Raw genomic sequence first — 19832 nt, 5'->3', positions numbered from 1 at the left:
TGGCTACCCCTTTTGCAAGGAATTTTAAAAAGTAGAGGTGCTGGGCGAGAGGGAGTCCCCAAGGACACACCATGGAATGACTATGGACCCAGGTCTGATTGACCCCAAAGCCTGTACTGACCACTGGGTCACACTGCCTCGAGCACAGGGCTTTACTCTTAGGAGCTGAAGACCCCGCTGGTGTTCTCTGGGTCCCCACAAGACACAGGAGAACAATACAGGACACGAGTGTCTCTCACCCAAGCTTCAGTGGTGAACAGTATGGAACAGTATGGAACAGTATGGAACAGGACTCCAGGCAGGCAGAACAGGCAGCCATTCAGGAGGAGGGGTGTGGAGAAATAGCCTGACATGTACAAAGGTCGCCCTGGAAGTCCTTAGGCCTAGACCAGCTGTGTCCAGGGGGAGCACCCGGCTGTGAGGGGGTGCTGCGGTGCATGGCAGCTGGGCCCCAGGTCTGTTCCTCTGCCAGGGAATGGGGCAAGGGGAGAGACAGGAGCCAGGGAGTCCCCTTTAGTGATGGGGACACACGGGGGAGGACGGTAGACAGAGTGGTCAGTTGAATCTGCGAGCATCTGTAGGGTCAGACTGGAGGCTTTGAAGTCCACGAGGTCAGGGCCTGAGCAGACTGCCCACCCCCTTCCCGCACCCCCCAATTCCCAGGCACATGGTCTGTGAGTGAGGAGCTTGGGAAAGAGGGTCACAGAGTGCAGAAGGTGGGCCACTCAGCCAGATGCTGGGCTGGACGGTTGTGGGAACATCAAGTTCCCCACTCAGGGACTCCCTGTGGGAAAGCCACATGCCCGCTTTGCTTCTGCGGGGCCAGAGCTGAACTGCACATCCTAGAAGTCATAAAATCCAGCACATTTTGGAGGAAAACCTCTAGGGAAAGCAAAATCCTTGGTGCACGTTTTCTGAAGTAAAGCAAGCGATTTATAAACATCCCTTTGAAAGGATGGGAGAGGGGAGGCCGGAGCGATTTGAAAGAGCCAGTGAATAGAAACCCATTGTTCCAAGGTCCTGGGTGACTCATTCAGGATGTGTGAAGGCCTCCTTGGCTGTGTGCTGCCCTTTTCACTTCATTTGGTGAACATCAGCCAGCTGTAAGGCTCCTCTGGGCTTGTGTATCTAGGACTCCTGAACCCTCTTTGTCCATCCAGGGTTAAGTTTTCAGCACAGATTCTGCCAGAAGAGTTTCCCGGACAACATCCTGGTGGTGGAGGAGTGTTCTCCATTAAGGATGATGTATTATTTTAGTAAATTCAGAGGCAGGAGATGCAAGGCAGGAGGGGGCAGGAACTACCCCAGCTGGAGTGTCAAGAAAGGGGAGACCATGAGGGGAAGAAGGCCGTTGAGAGGGAGGCGGGGGTGGAGGCTGTGGCCCCGAGAGCCCGAGGGAGTCTGGATGGTGGGCTGGGATGGAGGGAGAGGGGCCCCGGGCTAGTGGCTCCAGAGGAGCCTGTTGAGGATGGAGACAGCGCTGCCTGCCCCTCCCCCCCAGGACTGTGCCTCGGGCTACACGCGCACTGGGAGTGGACTCTACCTCGGCCACTGCGAGCTGTGTGAGTGCAACGGCCACTCGGACCTGTGCCACCCAGAGACCGGGGCCTGCTCGGTGAGACAGCAAGGCCAGGGCAGCGTGGGGATGGGGGGGGGGAGCAGGTGGCGCTGTGCGGGGCCCCAGGACTGGCCGGGGGAGGAGGAGGGGCTCGGCCAAGTGGACCTGGGTGTAGGGCAGGATCGCAGCGCCTGGCCTGTGGGTGAAGCTCCTAGCCAGTAGGTCTGATCTCCAAGGGGCTGTGGCCTCGGGGCTTGGCCGGGACTGGGACAAGGCCCTTCTTTACAAAGGACGCGGTGGTCGCTGCTGGTTCTTATCCCCAAACTGACGCATGTTCTTTGTAAAAGAGCCAGACTAGAGAGAGAACCCCAAAAGAAAAGAAGTGAAAATTCCCTGTAACCCTCTGCCCTGGCGGTAATCACTGTCAAGGTGAGAGTGGAGCTTTGGCTTCTTTTTGGTGACACATATGTGCACAACTTCCTATTCTTTCTGTTTTACAATGACATGGGTTGTCAAGTTTTTTTCGACAAGTTCATGAACATCGTTCCATCGTTTACTATTTTAAATATATATTTAGTTATTTATACATACAAGAGCTGGGGTGCAGGCCAGAGGTGCGGGGGGTAAGAGGATTCACCAGAGACAGAGTGGGGAACAGAACAGGCAGATGGACGAAGCACACTGCTGAGGGGAGCAGTGGGCGGGTCAGGAGAGGTCTGCCGCGCCCTGTGGGTCACTCCCTGGCCGGGGATGGAACTCACGCTGCAGTGGCTGCGGATTGTGACATAGCGCTGAGTCTTACCCCTTTTCACCACCAGGGAGCCCCTCATTACCTGTACTTTTACACCTGAATTTTGTGAATTGCGTGTGGCCAGCCCCCAGGGTGTATCTGGTCAGGGCCGGCTGCTTGACGAGCCATGAACCACGCGTGGGCAAGGAACGTGCTGTGTTAATAAACAAACGTGCACTCCTTGGGGGAGAATGTGGAAGCCACACGTTTCATGATGATGTAGCGACATTTTCAGTCCTGCGCCCAAAGACCCAAGAGAACACATCTTCCCTTTCTTGTGATATTCGAGGGATTTTGATAGAAAAATACAAGAAATACAAAGACCATCACTGTTTCAATAGCTATTTGGGTGGATTTTTTTTTAACGTACCCAGTTCCCTGTTCGTGGGTATTGAGGTTTGCGTCCAAGCTTTGGCTTTTATAGACACCACCAAAATAAACATTCTGCAGTGCCCGCTAGGTGCCCTCCGTGATTCCTTCCTTAAGATAAGCTCCCAGGCCCTCCCTGGTGGCGCAGCGGGTTAAAGCACAGCACTGAGAAGCTTAAGCCACTTCCGCATGAGTTCGATTCCCGCCTGCCCCGGAGGAGTCCACATGGCGCTGCAGACCTCTCCTGACCCGCCCGCTGCTCCCCTCAGCAGTGTACTTTGTCGATCTGCCTGTTCTGCTCCCCACTCTGTCTCTGGTGAAGCCTCTCACCGCCCCTGAGCCTCTGGCCTGTACCCCATTTCTGTCTGTATGTACAAATAAAATAAATCTTTTAAAAAAAAAAAAAAGATAAGCTCCCAAGCTTGGCATTTCCAGATCAAGGGAATGCAGCGTCGTAGGCCTCTGGCAGGTGTGGCCCATGGCGTGTGGCTGAACTGCCCCCCTTACAGCAATGCCAGCACAACACCGCTGGGGAGTTCTGCGAGCTGTGTGCCCCTGGCTACTACGGAGACGCCACGGCCGGGACGCCCGAGGACTGCCAGCCCTGCGCCTGCCCGCTGTCCAACCCGGAGAACATGTGGGTCTCCTGCTCGAGTCCCAGGGACACGCCCCTGCGGCGTGGAGGGCACCGCATTGGATTTGGGGCGGGGGTGGGGCGGATTTCCCGAGAGTCTGACCTTTGCCACCGCTGTCCCAGGTTCTCCCGCACCTGTGAGAGTCTGGGAGCTGGTGGGTACCGCTGCACGGCCTGCGACCCTGGCTACACTGGCCAGTACTGTGAGCAGTAAGTTTGCAAGGGGGGGGGCGCACATGACCCACTCCTGGCTGAAAGCCCCAGCAGGAATTGCTCAGGACCATGTCGCGCCCCTGCCCTAAACGCCTCCGAGGTCTCCCTTCCTTTGCCCAGTCCCCTCAAGCAGCCCTTTCCGTCCCATCCCACTCTGGCACCCAACCCTACTCTAGCCGGGCTTGTTTGACTTCTTGACGTCCAGGTCTTTGCAAGTGCTGTTCCCTCTGCACAAAACACTCTTCACTCCCAAGCCTCCATTTCTTGTCTCGCTCTGTTTAGTCTTCAAGGCTCAGCCTCATTCACTCGTTCAGCAATTTTTCTTTAAAGATGTATTTATTTATGCATATAAGACCTGTGGTGTAGGCCAGAGGTGGGGGGTCTTGAAAGGATTCACCAGCGACACAGTGGGGAGCAGAACAGGCAGGTCATTGAAATACACTGCTGAGGGGAGCAGCAGGCGAGACAGAAGAGATCTGCTGGGCTGTGTGGGTCAGCTCCCTGGTCGTGGATCAAACTCGTGCCCTAGTAACTGGTGATAGCTTGATAGTGCGGAGACTTTAACCTCTGCACCACCAGGGAGGCCCACATTCAGCAAATTTTTATTGCACATCTATCGTGTGCCAGGCTGTTGGAGATGAAATGATGCACAAAGTCGATCTGGTGACAGCCTTTAGGGAGTAAAGCATCCACATGGGAGATAGTCACCACCTCAAGTCACAGTGTTAGAGGCTGGCCGTTCTCTACAGAGAAGTGTGCCCGACAGGAGTCCAGCTCAGCAGTCCCCTTCCTTAGGAAGTGCCTGAGCCCCAGAGCTGCCAGTGCCCCTGCCCGCACCACCTCACCCGTGCCCTCTCTCTCACAGTGAGCTCCTTGGGAGCAGGCACTCCCTGGGTTCGCTGGCATATTCCCGTGACCTAGTAGAGCTTAGTAAACGCTTGTCGAAGGATCATTGCCTGAGGGAATAAAGACCCCGTTACCCAACCCGCCCCTTTCTCAAGTCACTGAGAGCCGTGTAGGGCCCTGTGCCTGGAGTCCTTCCAGAACTCCACGCCTCCCCCACACCCTGGGCAGAGGCTGAGCTCCGACTCCCCAGTCTGCTGGCCCCTGTGGCGCTCACTGATCTGGTTTGGTTCTTCCTCCCAGGTGTGCCCCAGGTTATGTGGGCAACCCCAACGTGCCGGGAAGCCGGTGCCTGCCACAGGGTAAGTAGGGCCACGGCCTTGGGTCAGTGTGATGAGCCAGGGGGGTTGGAGAAATGCTGAGTCTGGGGAACAGGACTGGAGCGGGTGCGGGTGGCAGGAAGCCACAGGCCTCAACAGGGCCGATGTCTGAGACAAGGCCGCGGTCTGGGGGCCTGCCTGAATGGCCTCTCCTCTCCCTCCCCCAGGTGACCACACCTCGCTGGTGGTCAGGGTCCATCCTCCTAGGAGCATAGTACCCCAGGGTGGCTCCCACTCCCTGCGGTGCCAGGTCAGCGGGAACCCACCCCACTACTTCTACTGGTCTCGTGAAGATGGACAGCCGGTGCCCAGCAACACTCAGCAGCGACATCAAGGTGATGCAGGCCGTCCACAGTGGGAGGCAGAGTCTGTCCCTCCCCAACTGGGGTCGCATCTCACACGTGGTGGTGGGGGGTGCATATGCACTGAATACCCCCACCCTCTCCCCTCCAGGCTCTGAACTCCATTTTCCCAGCATCCAGCCCTCCGACGCGGGAGTCTACATTTGTACCTGCCGTAACCGCCATCTTGCCAACACCAGCCGGGCAGAACTGCTGGTCACTGGTGAGTCCCTCCACCTCCTTCCCCAGGCCTCCTGCCCCGGGCTGGCTGCAGTCCCAGGCGGCTGGTGCGTTCATCTGCCAGAGGGATGTGGCTGCCTGGGCCGGGCCACTGTCATGGAGATGGACAGAGGAGAGGACAGCCAGACTGTTTTTGAGGCAGCATTGGCAGGACTTGATTGTGGACATTCAGGGAGAGGAAGTCTAGATGGATGCCCAGGGGTCTGGTCCAAGCAGCTGGGGAAATGGGGTGCCACTTACTGAGAGCAGAGAGGCCCCACAGGCAGTGTCTTCCTGTGGGGTCCCTAAGCAGGACCTGAGGCAAGGATATGTCAGTTGTCCGTCCGAGAGGTGAAGTGAGATGGGAAAGGGGTGCATCCTGGAAAGCGTGTGTGGTGGGGCTGGCCCCCCGGTGAGAATTTATGGCTTAATGAAGCCAAGGGAGACTGCAGAGTAAAACATGCCCCTTGGAGCCACCCCATCCTGGAGTCAGGAGAGCGGGGTACACGTATCCCCAGTAAGCCCTGCTGATCATTGACTGGGGTCCCGTCTAGGAGCAACAACTCCCCTGCATTCTGCTGGGCACAGTGGCCTGGAAAAGCCGTGGGGCGAAGAAATGCAGCAGCTGGCAGAGGTCAGGGCCGTGGGCTCTGAGGTGCCAGGGCGAGGGGTGTGGGCAGGCCATCCCAGCACCTGCAGCACACAGCCCAGCGGCTTGGGTTTGAGGTGTCCGGGAAACTTGGGGTAGGTGTGGGAGGCTGGAATTGTGAGTCTGGAACTCAAGAGAGAGGCTCTGGCCAGAGAAGTGGATCTGAGAGCTATTGCCAGGAAGGGCCCAAGAAGGGCATCAAAAGACGAGGAAATGACCCAGGGAGAGAGCCAGGCCCTGGACAGAGCCCCCAGGGGCCCCCGTGGTGGCTGTGTCAGTAGGGGTGGGGCAGCACAGCCCATGAGACGGACTTGCCGAGGAAGGCCGGAAGCCGTCTCGGAGGGGGGGGGGAGGGCCCCCGGGAGGAGAGGGTCACCACCTAGATGAAGATTGTCCAGGAAGTGAGGCGGGCCCAGACATGGCCCTGGAGGGCACGCTTTGGCAAGAGCTGTTTTCCATAGAGGGGAGGGATAGAAACCAATCTGAAGGGAGAAGGAACAGGTGGGAAGCTTGTAGACAGCTCCTAGTCTTGGCTCTCGAGGGAAGTGAATGAATGGGCAGAACATGCAGTCAAGCTGCATTTCCCAGAGCTGGGATGCTAGAGCACACTTGTCTGTGGAGCACAATGATGGGGGGGCTGGGGATGGGGGGTGAAGGAAGACACTGGTGGGGCCAGAAAGGGCTGGGGTTCCTGGGCCAAGGGTCCTACACTGGCTACACACAGTGCTTTGGGGGTGGGAGTGGAGAACCTCACCTCAGGGGCCAGCAAGGTGGAAGGTGGGTACCTTTGGAAAGATGGGCGAGGTCCAGGCTGGTGGTTTCAATTCTGTCAGCACGGTGAGTTGAAGCCATCAGCTAGAGAAGTGGATGGGGAGGTTGGGGAGGATGGAGACCATGGGCGGAGGTGTGAATGGTGGTTCGGGAGCAGGAAACCCGAACCAGACAGAGAAGCCCGGCTGGAGTGGTGTGAAGTGTTCAAACCTCATTTGTGGTCTGTGGTCATGAAATGGAGCCAAGTGGAGCAGGCCGCGATGTTCCCCATCATTCCCTGGCTCTGCTGGCCACTTGGTGCCAACTGGAAGAAAGTAGATGTTGGGGAGGGAGGTGCCCGGGAGGGGTCTGGAATCTAAATTCGACTGGGACAGAGGTGATACCCAGGTGGGAGGATGGAGAGAGAGTATAGCCCAGGACGGGGCCCAGCTGGCACCCCGCTCACAGGGGCGGGGCTCCCATCCCCACAGAGGCCCCGAGCAAGCCCATCACGGTGACAGTGGAGGAACAGCGGAGCCAGAGTGTCCACCCCGGAGCCGACGTCACCTTCATCTGCACAGCCAAGAGCAAGGTGGGCAGGGGAGGGTCGTGAGGGAGCGTCTGTCTTCGGGGTCTCCAAGTCTCAGCGCTGATCCCCACCACCTTGCCCTCCCTGCAGTCTCCAGCTTACACCCTGGTGTGGACCCGCCTGCACAACGGGAAACTGCCCGCCCGAGCCATGGACTTCAATGGCATCTTGACCATTCGCAATGTGCAGCCAAGTGACGCGGGCACCTACGTGTGCACCGGCTCCAACATGTTCGCCATGGACCAGGGCACAGCCACACTGCACGTGCAAGGTACAGGCGTGTTCGCAGACCGGCCCCCGAGCCCGGCCGTCCCACACCCCCAGGACGCAGCCACTCCGTCACCCAGCTGACACTTTTGAGCATGTACAGTACAGGAGCCAGGGCCTGGCCTAGACTCTGATGAAATGGGGGGAGAGAAAGACAAACAGAGCTTCTGCCCTCCTGCAGTGCACACAGTTGTAGGGAGACAATAAGCATGGGAGTAAATGGGGAAAAACGAGATGGTTGCACCTGGCAGCGAGAGCCAGGATCAGAGGAAACAGGAGTAGGAGAGCAAGACGTGAGGGCGAGAGAGTGAGCGCCTACAGGGGTGGTCAGGGAGGGCCTCCGGGAGGCGGTGACATCGGCGCTGAGACCTGAGGGAGGAGGTGCGGGGCTGGCTGCCGAAAGGCCTGGCAGAGGACGGAGCATGGGCAAAGGCCCTAAAGCAGGAGCACACGGACGTGTCTGAAGGGCCGCAAGGCCGTGTGGGCAGGAGCTCTGGACGGAAGGGTGGGTGAGGAGCTCGAAGGTGTGGGCGGGGCTGGTGGACCAGAGCAGGCCTTTGGGCCTCACTCTAAAAACTGTACAGAGCTGACAGGTGTGGTTTTTTTTTTTTTTTCCTTTAAAGATTTATTTATTTATGCATACAGAACTGGGGTACAGGCCAGAGGTGCAGGGGCGGCGAGAAGCTTCACCAGAGACAGAGTAGGGAGCAGAACAGGCAGATCTAGGAAGTACACTGCTGAGGGGAGCAGCGGGCGGGTCAGGAGAGGTCTGCCGCGCCATGTGGTCACCTCCGGGGCAGGCGGGGATCGAACTCATGCAGAAGTGGCTTTAGCTTCTCAGTGCAGTGCTTTAACCCGCTGCGCACCAGGGAGGGCCCCAGAGCCGACCGTTTTAAGGAGAGCAGTAATCCCATGCCACAGCTGTGCAGAAAATGGGCCTTGGGCACTAAGGATGGAAGCAGAGGCTGCAGCCTCGGGTCGATGCAGCCCCCCGCATTCTTTCTCCTCAGCCTCGGGCACCCCGACCGCGCCTGTGGCCTCCATCCACCCGCCGCAGCTCACAGTGCAGCCCGGGCAGCTGGCCGAGTTCCGCTGCAGCGCCTCGGGGCACCCCGCGCCCACCATCGAGTGGTCAGGTGAGGCCGCGGCAGGAGTGGCTCTCGGGCCCGGCGGCCCCAGCATGGAAGGCCTGCCCCGGGACTCCAGGCTGTGAGGGCCTAGGTCCCTGGGGGCCGGGCAGCGCCAGTCCCGGGTGCTGACCCTGCCTCTCCACACCAGGAGGCCCTGGCGGCCAGCTCCCGCAGAAGGCACAGATCCAAGGTGGCGTCCTGCGCCTGCCGGCCGCTGAGCCCGCCGATCAGGCCCAGTACTTGTGCCGGGCACACAGCAGTGCCGGGCAGCACGTGGCCAGGGCCGTGCTCCATGTGCACGGTGAGAGGACAGGGCTGGGCGGGTGGCGCGGGAGCTTGTGGCAGCCCAGGCAGGGGTTCTCATGGGGCTCTGTCTGCAGGGGGCAGCGGGCCCAGGATCCAGGTGAGCCCAGAGAGCACCCAGGTGGAGGAAGGCCGCACTGTCCAGCTGTACTGCAGGGCCGCTGGTGTGCCCAGTGCCTCCATCATCTGGAGGAAAGAAGGGGGCAGCCTCCCCCCACAGGTGAGGAGCTCTTGCCAGGCCACTCTGCCCATTGCCCCCCACGCTTGCTACCCCATCTCCGCTTCCGGCCTCCTCACTTCCGGTGTCCAGGAAGGCGGCCTGCTCAGACAGCTGCCGGCGCACCCTGGCTGCTCTCAGCTTCTTGCTCTTCTGCCTGGCACGTCGCCCTGTGTGCCCAGCTGGGACCTGTGCTCGGCTGTACTTTTGGTTCTGTGCCTGCCCCTCACCCGCCCGCACTGGCCGGCCCCCGAGGCTGCCTCGGTGGACAGCTGACCTCTTGTCGTGTGGCAGGCCCATTCTGAGCACCGTGAAATCGCCACGCTGGTCATCCCGGCCATCACGGCCGCCGACGCCGGCATCTACCTCTGCGTGGCCACCAGCCCCGCGGGCACCGCCCAGGCCCGGATCGAAGTGACCGTCCTTGCAGGTGCGGGCCCCTGTGGGCTGCGGAAGTGGGGGGCTATTCAGGGCTCCCCAGCGGCCTGCTCACTGCTCCACCCCCGCAGCCTCAGGCTCCAGCTCCCACCCAGTCAGGATCGAGCCCTCATCACCTTCGGTGATAGAAGGGCAGACGCTGGACCTCAACTGTGTGGTGGCAGGGCAGACCCAGGCCCAGGTCGTGTGGTACAAGCGTGGGGGCAGCCTGCCTCCCCACACCCAGGTATGTGGGGCTCCAGCCTGCGGCAGAGGACCTGGGGTGCCCTGGGCTGAGGCTGGGGTTCACACCGCCAGGCAGTGATCCTGTCTCCCACCCGCTGCAGCTTTCACGTGGGGTGGCTCAGAGAGGGGCCTCTAGAGAGCTGGAGGACTCTCTGAGGCCCAGCAGGAGTGGTGACCACACTCCCTCACACACCCGTCTCACTCCCCACCCAGGTCCACGGCTCCCGCCTGCGGCTGCCCCAGGTTTCACCAGCTGATTCTGGGGAATATGTGTGCCGCGTGGAGAACGGGTCAGGCCCCAAGGAGGCCTCCATTGTCATCTCTGTTCACAGCTCCAGCCCCAGCTACACCCCAGGTGGGGAGCCAGGTGGGGCCGGGCAGGGCCCCAAGAAGGGATCTGTGGCCTCGTCAGCGACTTCAGGACATGGGGGGGCGCTAGACAGGCTTTGATCCTCCACTCCCACCCAGAGATGAGGAAAGATGGGGTTGGTCCACTTAGCTGGGCCCCCAGGTGAGGATTCTGTTTTCAGAATCCCTCGGGGATCCCCAGAATCAGGCTTGAACACTGAGTTGGGCGTCAGGCTGACTGGGGTGACTCAGCCCCTCATCTGCCTTGAGCTGGTTAATTTTCCCCAGTTTCCTCATCCGGGAAATGGAGTCAGACCACCGCCATGTGGTGCCAGCAGCCGGCACTTGCTTTTTAGAAGGGGGTGGTAGCGTTTTTGTCTGCCTCCTTGACACCAGCCTAGGCCCTAGAGGACTCTGGCCTTAGGCCAGAGAGCACCTGGTTGTGATGGGCCACGGGGCGCGCTCCTGTCTGGGGAGGATCAGTGGCCGCGCTGTGCATGGGTGCAGCCCTACGGAGGACTCCCCGGCCTTCCCAAGGAGGACCTGGTCGGATCGGGCCTCCTGCCTCACACCTGCAGGGCTGGGGCTCAGAAGCCCAGCCCGCCCAGCGCCCCTCTGTCCCCAGCTCCAGGCGGCTCCCAGCCCCTCCGCATCGAGCCCTCCTCCTCCCACGTGGCCGAAGGGCAGACCCTGGACCTGAACTGCGTGGTGCCCGGGCAGGCCCACGCCCAGGTCACGTGGCACAGGCGCGGGGGCAGCCTGCCCGCCCGGCACCAGGTACAGCAGCCCCCAGGACCAGCCTGCTGAAGGGGTTGGGTGGGGCCGCGCTGGGCCCCCCTGACCCCGCTGTTTGCGCTCAGACCCACGGCTCGCTGCTGCGCCTGTACCAGGTGACCCCGGCCGACTCGGGGGAGTACATGTGCCGCGTGGTCCTCGGCTCTAGGCCCCTGGAGGCCTCCGTGCTGGTCTCCATCGAGCCCGCTGGCTCCCTCTCTGGTGAGTGACTGCCCGCGCGGGTGGAGGCCGGGAGCCTTGCCAGGCGCCGGGGACCCACCTTCGAGCCGGGCACAGGTCCAGCAGGCTTCACTGCACTGAGCAGTCCACCGTCTTCCCGTCACCTCTGCCCCACCACTGTTTTTGTTTATTTTGGTTTGTTTTTGTGCTACCTCTTCCCCTCTCTCTCAACCTCATATTCCTTCTTTCCTCCTTCTGCTCTGTAAAACCTGTCCCCTGCCTGTCTGCTCTTCTGGCCTGCCCAGCTTAGACCACCAGACCCCCAGTAGTGTAGGCCTGGCCTCCGAAGACAGGCTGAGCTGGCTCCAGGGTGGACAGTTCTTGCCCTCTCTCAGGGGAGCACCTACGACCTTTGCCCCTGTCCCCACAGCCCCAGGACCTGTCTCTCCCGTCAGGATCGAGTCTTCCTCCCCCACGGTGGCCGAGGGGCAGACCCTGGACCTGCACTGTGTGGTCGCAGGGCAGGCCCACGCCCAGGTCACGTGGTACAAGCGCGGGGGAAGCCTCCCCGCCCGGCACCAGGTACATGGAGGCTGTGGGCTGTGGGGTCCCCAGGCCCCCGCTGAGGGGCTGGCATTCCCTGGGCCCCGGGAAACTCCCTCTCACACCCCTCTTACGGCTGCCAGGTCCGCGGCTCCCGCCTGTACATCTTCCAAGCGTCACCAGCTGACGCGGGCGAGTACGTTTGCCGGGCCAGCAATGGTGTGGAGGCCACCTTCAGGGTCACAGTAGCAGGGACCCAAGGGGCCAACTTCGCCTACCGTGAGTGGAGCCCCAGATGGGGCTGGAATGGAGAAGGGGCATAGGGTGACCGCGGCCGAGAGCTGGAATGACCAGTGACTCTGTCCCCAGCTTCTGGCGGTTCCCAGCCCATCCGCATCGAGCCCTCCTCCTCCCACGTGGCCGAAGGGCAGACCCTGGACCTGAACTGCGTGGTGCCCGGGCAGGCCCACGCCCAGGTCACGTGGCACAGGCGTGGGGGCAACCTGCCCGCCCGGCACCAGGTACTGTGAGTGAGCCAACAGGAAAAGGGACCCTGAGCGGTGGGTGTGGCTCAAGGATGGGGAGACTAGATGTTCTCTGAGACAGGGAGACCTGGACCCCACCACACAAGGGTGTGCGCAGCTTCAGGCCTGGGTGCGAATCCTGAGTTTGCACTTGGTAGTTGTGACCCTGAGCAGGTTACATTTCAGCCTTGGCACCTGTAAAGTAGCACTAATAGGACCTGCCCTGTGGACTTCTTTTTGGTGAAAGTGAATCAGTCTGTCTGCAGCGTGCTCAGAACTCTGACTCTCAGAAAGTGCCCTGAGCTGTGATTATTACCATAATCCCATTAGCTATTATTACTGTATAGGCTAGAATTTAGGGTGCCGCTGATGGCATGATTTTCTGGACCTCTGAGGGAAAAGCTGCCTTTTGTAACTGGGGAATCGGTCACTGCCACATGCATCTTGCCCTCAGAGACCTTGGAGAGTCTGTTAGGATGAGGGGGTGTGGCATTAGCGTCTGCCCGTCTCCCGGGGCTCCTCCTGTCTGAGCCCACTCCTAGAGCAAGACGCTCCCCATCCCTGGGCTCTGACCAGGCCTGGGGGGCGGGGGGGGTCAGAGAGAGGCAGGCGCCAGAGTCTCACGAGGGGCCCCTCTGACCTCACCTCTCTTCCGCCCAGACCCACGGCTCGCTGCTGAGGCTAAACCAGGTGACCCCGGCCGACTCCGGCGAGTACATGTGCCGGGTGGTGGGTGGCCCCGTGCCCCTGGAGGCCTCCGTCCTGGTCTCCATCGAGCCTGCCAGCTCTGTGCCCGGTGAGTGGTGCTGGCGGGGGCGGAGCGGGGCCCAGCCACGCCCTCCATTCCAGCAGGGGCAGGATCCTTGGGGACCGTGGCCCCATCCCCTCCCAGCGGGGGTTGACTCTGTGTCCTTTGTCCCCAGCGCTGGGTGTCACCCCACCAGTCCGGATTGAGTCTTCCTCCTCCCATGTGGCTGAAGGGCAGACGCTGGATCTGAACTGCCTGGTTTCTGGACAGGCCCACGCCCAGATCACGTGGCACAAGCGTGAGGGCAGCCTCCCCTCCCGGTACCAGGTAGGAGGCAGGAACCAGAGCGGAAGGGCTGCTGGAAGGCCCTTGTGGCTGCAGAGAAAGCAGCATGAGCTTTGAATGTGGGCATCTTCACGTTAGATGCCAGCCAGCGTTTGCCTGTTTCGGGCCTCCGCTGACTTCCCTGCCCCTCCGTGCCAGGGGAATTGGAGGGCCATGAATGGTGCTTCTCCCGGAGAGCTTGCACGAGAGCGCCAGCTGGCTGGGCCCGCCCGGGAGCGGCCCGGGGAAGAGCAGGAGCCCACCACAAGTCCCAGTGCCGGCACTGAGCCTGCACCCCCCACCCCGCCTCTCCCAGGTGCACGGCTCCAGGCTGCGGCTGCCCCACGTGACCCCAGCCGACTCCGGGGAGTATGTGTGCCGCGTGGTGAGCAGCTCGGGCACCCAGGAAGCCTCGGTCCTCGTCACTATCCAGCAGCGCCTCAGCCCCTCCCACAGTGAGTGTCTCAGGTCATAGCAAACAAGAGGGGCTGCTGGTGGCCCCGCTCCACCCTCGGCCACAGACACACCTGCCTCCCGCCTCGCCCTCCAGCCCAGAGCGTGGTGTACCCTGTCCGCATCGAGTCCTCCTCAGCATCCCTGGCCAATGGACACATGCTGGAACTCAACTGCCTGGTGGCCAGCCATGCCCCCCACACCATCACCTGGTACAAGCGTGGAGGCAGCCTGCCCAGCCGGCACCAGGTACGGAGACAGCAGGCAGGGAGAGCAAAAGCAGGAGAGAGTGGGGACTCGGCACCACCCTGCCCTCTAGTCCTTCAGCGACACTGACCTTCTCGCTGGATGTGCCTTGGACTCGTGCCGAGGACGCAGGGTTAAGCCCCACCGCCCTTAGTTGGACCCTGTATCTCACTGTATTATAAATCGCATTCGGTGATGTACTCATTCATTGCGTTCCCTGAGAACCCACTCGAGGCCAAGATCCTGGCCTGGCACTGAGGACTCTCACTGGAATGAGCAAGGTGCCTGCCCTGGGAGCGTCAGTGGTGAGGGTGGGACAGCAATGAGATGAAGATAGTTCAGTAGTAGCTACGGGATGCTGGAGGACCCTGGCAGGGCCCAGGGGCCTTTCTGCAGGGGTGACCACAGTCCACCCCAGCTGGAGCCTCAGGACGGCCATTGAGGGATCTCAGGGGAGCTAGCTGCTGGCCCCAGGCAAGACAGGCGCTGGAATGGGAGTGGGGGGCAGCTGGGTCCTGAGGCACGGAGGTGCCACCCCCACCCACCGACACCCACTCTCCCTCAGATCGTGGGCTCCCGGCTGCGGATCCCCCAGGTGACTCCTGCTGACTCGGGCGAGTACGTGTGTCACGTCAGCAACGGCGCCGGCTCCCAGGAGACCTCGCTGGTCGTCACCATCCAGGGCAGCAGCTCCTCCCATGGTGAGAGCAGCGTTCACCACCCCACCCCCCCGGGGGGGCGGGGGTTGGCACAGGCGGGTACAGGGGAAAGCACGGAGGTCCCTGTGCCGTGACACTGTCTCTGACTGTGCCCATGTGGTCTATCTGCTGCCTCCCCAGTGCCCAGTGTTTCCCCACCGATGAGGATCGAGTCCTCATCCCCCACGGTGGTTGAAGGACAGAGCTTGGAACTGAACTGCGTGGTCACAGGGCAGCCCCAGGCCACCATCACATGGTACAAGCGTGGGGGCAGCCTTCCTTCCCGCCACCAGGTATGGTGTGGTGCCCTCGCCCTGGGGACAGAACGGCTGCTTCGGGGGTGGGCAGTGCCCAGGGAGCCTGGGGCAGCATGCCTGAAGCCCGAGCTGGGCTCCTCTTCCCACCCTGGGTAGACAGAGGCGCCTCCTGATCAGGTCTGATGAGGGAGACCAAGAAGGGGGCCTGAGCCAGCCACTCCTCTCTGCTGTCCCCAGGCCCACGGCTCCCGCCTGCGGCTGTACCAGATGTCCGTGGCTGACTCCGGCGAGTACGTGTGCCGGGCGAACAACAACATCGATGCCCAGGAGACCTCCATCATGGTCTCGGTCTCCCCTACTGCTGGTAGCCCCGCCGGTGAGTCTCACCAAGGTCCAGGAGGGCGCAGGGAGACTCCTTGGGGAGAAGGCGCTCTGGAATCACAGCCCACACACGGCTCTACGCAAAGATGCCTGCACCGCTAAGGAACTTGGAGTTACTCTCAGCTTCAGTGTCCTCGGCGAAATGGTGATGTGCACCATTCCACGCCCGTGGAGCTCAGTGTGGTGGCCACTGGCCATGTGTGGCGGTTAAAATGAGCTGAAGTTTAACGGTTCACATGTAAGCTTCAAACGCTCATATTTCAATGGCTTAGGAGCTTTGTGCAGCTGGTGGCCACTGGAGTGGACAATGCAGATCATAGGACATTTCTGTTATGACCCAAAGTTTACAATTTTGTAATAGTGAAATGAGTTAATACATTGACGTGCTGAGGACAGAGCCCGACAAGCCGCAGGACTTAAATGTTAGCTTGTTAGTGCTTGCTAAATTCTGTTAACTGTGGCCTTGGGGGTGGGGCTTTCTACTGCGGAGTCTCGCCCCAACTCAGTTGTTCCCTCTATTCAAAGCCCCGACTTGCTGTTTCTGTGTCCTCAGTCCCTGGCGGAGCCGCGCCCATCAGAATCGAGTCGTCTTCTTCGAGCGTGGCTGAAGGGCAGACCCTGGATCTGAACTGTGTGGTTGCTGGACAGGCCCACGCCCAGGTCACTTGGCAAAAGCGAGGGGGCAGCCTCCCTGCTCACCACCAGGTACTGGAGTTGGGTGGCGGGAGGGCTGGGCATCGGCCCTGGAGGCCGGCCCCAGGCTCTGCCCAGGAAGGAGGCTGGGAGCCTGTGGGGTCACAGTGGCGAGACCGTGGCTGCGGGGCCTCAAGGAGCCCGTGTCTGCCTCACTCTGCTGCCCGTCTCCCCTCCTGCCCCCGCTCAGACCCAGGGCTCCCTGCTGCGGCTGCACCAGGTGTCCCCAGCTGACTCCGGCGAGTACGTGTGCCGTGTGGTGGGCAGCTCAGGCTCTCTGGAGGCCTCAGTCCTGGTCACCATCGAGGCCTCTGGCTCTGGCGCTGTTCCTGTCCCTGGTGAGGGTCCCGGAGGTGGTGCTGGGAGGCTGGGAGGGAGACCAGCAGGCAGAGATGGGGAGCCAGGTCAAGTGGGGTTCATTCTAGGGCCTGAGGGCATGCGCCGTGGATACCCCAGGGACATTGCCTCTCCCAGTTTCACTTTCCTCCTCTCACCCCCCCCTCCCATGAGCTCCCAGCACCTGGAGCTGCACCCCGGGCAGATGTGAGGCCCACGGATGATAGGCATCTTTTGTAGCCATAGCGGCATGTTGGGGGAAAGCATAGCCACCCATCAAACTTGGGATGGCTTCATGGATATTTAAGACTTTTCCAGTGGCTCGATTGAAAGGAAAACGTCAAATGATTACCACAGGGAGCACATGACTAATGACCGTAGCGTACACGAGTCACTGCGTAACAGGCAAGATGTGGCACTGCTAGGGGCTGGGCCCTGTCGTGTTTATGCCGGGCACGTCCTCGCATCCTTTCAGTAACCCCCTGAGATAAGTGAATATCCTCTCCATTGTATAGGTGGGGAAACTGAGGCACGGAGCAATGAAGTTGCTTTCTGAAGTCACAATAAGTGGCAAAGCTAGGTTTGGAACCCAGGCAGCCTGGCCCAAGGCCCTTAGCTCCTTACTGCTTGAGTTTGGGAAACGTTAGTGATCCGTGCTGGCCTGACCCCAAGCTGGGCCTGACCCCAAGCTGGGCCACCATTTTGCTGGGAGCACAGGAGGAGGAGGAGTTGGGACCATTGCCTGGTGCCAGGAGAATGAAGTGCCTCTGCCCCCAGGGTAGAGCTGGCCCGGCCACTCCAGCCCTCAGGGGCCTGGAAGGGGGCGACTGAGGCCACCTCCGCAGATGACCTCCGGTCTGAACATCTGGGGACGCAGGACAGGGCTGAGGGCACTGAGGTGGGAGTGCCAGCTCACTCACCGGCCTCTCTGCACCCCAGCCCCAGGCGGAACCCCACCCATCCGCATCGAGACCTCTTCCTCCCAAGTGGCCGAAGGGCAGACCCTGGACCTGAAGTGTGTGGTTCCCGGACAAGCCCATGCCCAGGTCACATGGCACAGGCGTGGGGGCAACCTTCCTGCCCGACACCAGGTATGAGGCCCAGAGAAAGCAGAACGTGGACACTCCCACCGCCTGTCCCAGCATTCCTGCCTGAATGAGGAAGGCGGCCTCAGTATCTGGGACTTCAGGGAAATGGTGGCAGGAGCTGACTGGGAGTCAGGAGGCCAAGGCTGGGTCAGGCAGGGCCACCCCTGGTGCTACCTCGATGCCAGTTAGGAAAAGACACCCTTTGCTCAAGATACCGGGCTTCCTCCTGCCAGAAAAAATGTCACAGTAAACATGGGTCACACTGTGTAGTGTTGAGGGGGCCCCCTTGGATAGGACTGTCCTGGGGGCAAGGCCAGATGAAGGTCTGGGCATCTGAAGGCCCTGACCAAGGCTCCCCCGGCTCACCCTCCCCACTCTTTCATCTGCCAGGTGCACGGCCCCCTGCTGAGGCTGAACCAGGTATCCCCAGCCGACTCCGGAGAGTACTCTTGCCAAGTGACTGGCAGCTCAGGCATCCTGAAGGCGTCTGTCCTGGTCAGCATCGAGACCGCAAGCCCAGTCCCCATTCCTGGTGAGTGACGGGCGGGGGCGTGCCGGGGTCTGTGAGGCCTTGCCCCTCTCTGCGTCATCCCAGAAAGGCTCCGGCTCTCCAGTCCCCGAGGGCTGCCAGCCCCACCCCCACCCACTGGGGCTCACCAGCCTTGGGCTTCTGTATGGCTGGGACATAGACGCTCTTAGGTCCGTGGTGCAGCCTTGTCAGTCCCGACAAGGGGACCGGCTGGACACTGCCCCCGCTGCAGCCGCCTTCCAGCCCAGCAGCTCGGCCTCCGACTCCCCCCTCTCCCCCACAGCCCCAGGACTGGCCCAGCCCATCTACATCGAGGCGGCCTCCTCCCACGTGGCGGAAGGGCAGACCCTGGACCTGAACTGCGTGGTGCCCGGGCAGGCCCACGCCCAGGTCACGTGGCACAAGCGTGGGGGCAGCCTCCCCGCCCGGCACCAGGTACAGTGTCCCGCAGGGGGAAGGTTCCAGGGCAGAGGCCCGCCTGCTCTCCCAGGTCTGCTTGGGACCCTAGGGGGTAACATACTTGGGGAAAGAGCCGCCCCCCTGGGGGCCAGAGGCCTGGTGCATCTCCCCCAAGCGCGGCTGACGTTCCTGCATCCACGGCTCTGTGAAGTGGGTGGCTGGGACTTGTAGGGTTGCAGAAATGAACCCCCCTCCCCACCGCTGGAGCCCCGAGCCTCATGGGAACTCGGAGCCGAGCCCTGCCCCGAGCGCTCTGGCCTGATGGCTGCCCCTGCCCCCCGGCAGGCCCACGGCTCCCGGCTGCGCCTCCCGCACGTCTCCCCTGCCGACTCCGGAGAGTACGTGTGCCGCGTGGCGGGCGGCCCCGGGCCTGAGCGGGAGGCCGCCTTCTCGGTCACCGTCCCACCGAGTGCGGGCTCCTCTTACCGTGAGTGGGGGTGTCACGCGGGGGCCCGAGGGAGCTGGGGTGGGGGCGGAGCCCAGCGCCCCGCTGAGCCCAGCCCTGTGTCCCCTCAACGCAGGCCTCAGGAGCCCCGTCATCTCCATTGACCCGCCCAGCAGCACCGTACAGCAGGGCCAGGACGCCAGCTTCAAGTGCCTCATCCACGACGGGGCGGCCCCCGTCAGCCTGGAGTGGAAGACCCGGAGCCAGGAGCTGGAGGGTGAGCGGCTGGAGGGTGGCGCTGCGGGCGTGTGCCTGGCGCTCCCCCCCGCGGGTGGGGCCGGGCCTGGACGGCAGCAGACACTCTGCGGCCCCGTGCGAGGCCCTTTCCCTCTGGGTCCTTGGGGCCCATCTGTGTGGTGAGGGGCTGGACCAGGAGTCCCCCGGGGCTCTATCGTCTGTCACCTGGGACTGAGCTGGACACATGCAGCTGGAGGGGTCGGGGGCCGGGGTGCGAGTGCAGCTGCTGTGGGCGCCAGAGCATCAGGTCAACGCCCCCAGCCGTCAGCTCCCCACTGCCAACCCCACAGACAACGTCCACATCAGCCCCAACGGCTCCATCATCACCATCGTGGGCGCCCGGCCCAGCAACCAGGGCGCCTACCGCTGCGTGGCCTCCAACGCCTACGGCGTGGCCCAGAGCGTCGTGAGCCTCAGCGTGCACGGTGAGGGGCGTCTGCCGCTGGGACCCTGCCCCCCCGATTCTGAGCCCAAGCCTCCAGCTTTGGGTTCTGCCCCTGCGTTGCTCCTGTCTTGTGTGTTCTGCTGCTCCGAGCCTCCGTCTGCACCTGGGGGCAGTGGGAGACCAGCGCTCCCCTGGCAGCCACCAAAGGTGTGGCTGCCAGTGGCCGGGGGCACCCTGCATGTGCCTCAGTGATGCTGTTCCTCTGGGCA

At 61.8% G+C, this 19832-nt stretch overlaps 1 protein-coding gene across 1 annotated transcript in view; it reads left to right on the top strand.

The window, feature by feature from the left end:
* The window catches only part of HSPG2 (heparan sulfate proteoglycan 2), a 106062-nt gene that overhangs the window by 72766 nt on the left and 13464 nt on the right, over positions 1–19832 (top strand). The window contains exons 40-73 of the mRNA XM_012722090.1: positions 1502–1615; positions 3227–3354; positions 3475–3561; positions 4711–4769; positions 4955–5122; positions 5241–5351; positions 7238–7338; positions 7426–7606; positions 8613–8738; positions 8881–9033; positions 9113–9255; positions 9547–9682; positions 9762–9916; positions 10129–10270; positions 10889–11040; positions 11124–11259; positions 11648–11799; positions 11904–12039; positions 12130–12281; positions 12945–13080; positions 13208–13359; positions 13673–13811; positions 13907–14058; positions 14621–14756; positions 14895–15046; positions 15248–15386; positions 15945–16096; positions 16275–16422; positions 17360–17511; positions 17899–18040; positions 18321–18472; positions 18782–18923; positions 19018–19158; positions 19469–19603. Of these exons, the coding sequence (XP_012577544.1) occupies positions 1502–1615; positions 3227–3354; positions 3475–3561; positions 4711–4769; positions 4955–5122; positions 5241–5351; positions 7238–7338; positions 7426–7606; positions 8613–8738; positions 8881–9033; positions 9113–9255; positions 9547–9682; positions 9762–9916; positions 10129–10270; positions 10889–11040; positions 11124–11259; positions 11648–11799; positions 11904–12039; positions 12130–12281; positions 12945–13080; positions 13208–13359; positions 13673–13811; positions 13907–14058; positions 14621–14756; positions 14895–15046; positions 15248–15386; positions 15945–16096; positions 16275–16422; positions 17360–17511; positions 17899–18040; positions 18321–18472; positions 18782–18923; positions 19018–19158; positions 19469–19603 (4702 nt within the window). The remainder of the gene's footprint in view (positions 1–1501; positions 1616–3226; positions 3355–3474; positions 3562–4710; positions 4770–4954; positions 5123–5240; positions 5352–7237; positions 7339–7425; positions 7607–8612; positions 8739–8880; positions 9034–9112; positions 9256–9546; positions 9683–9761; positions 9917–10128; positions 10271–10888; positions 11041–11123; positions 11260–11647; positions 11800–11903; positions 12040–12129; positions 12282–12944; positions 13081–13207; positions 13360–13672; positions 13812–13906; positions 14059–14620; positions 14757–14894; positions 15047–15247; positions 15387–15944; positions 16097–16274; positions 16423–17359; positions 17512–17898; positions 18041–18320; positions 18473–18781; positions 18924–19017; positions 19159–19468; positions 19604–19832) is intronic.

This window comes from Condylura cristata, unplaced genomic scaffold, assembly GCF_000260355.1.
Source record: "Condylura cristata isolate star-nosed mole 26May11 unplaced genomic scaffold, ConCri1.0 scaffold00008, whole genome shotgun sequence".
In the NCBI taxonomy this organism is placed as follows: domain Eukaryota; kingdom Metazoa; phylum Chordata; class Mammalia; order Eulipotyphla; family Talpidae; genus Condylura; species Condylura cristata.
This window is presented reverse-complemented; position numbering and strand designations above follow the sequence as displayed.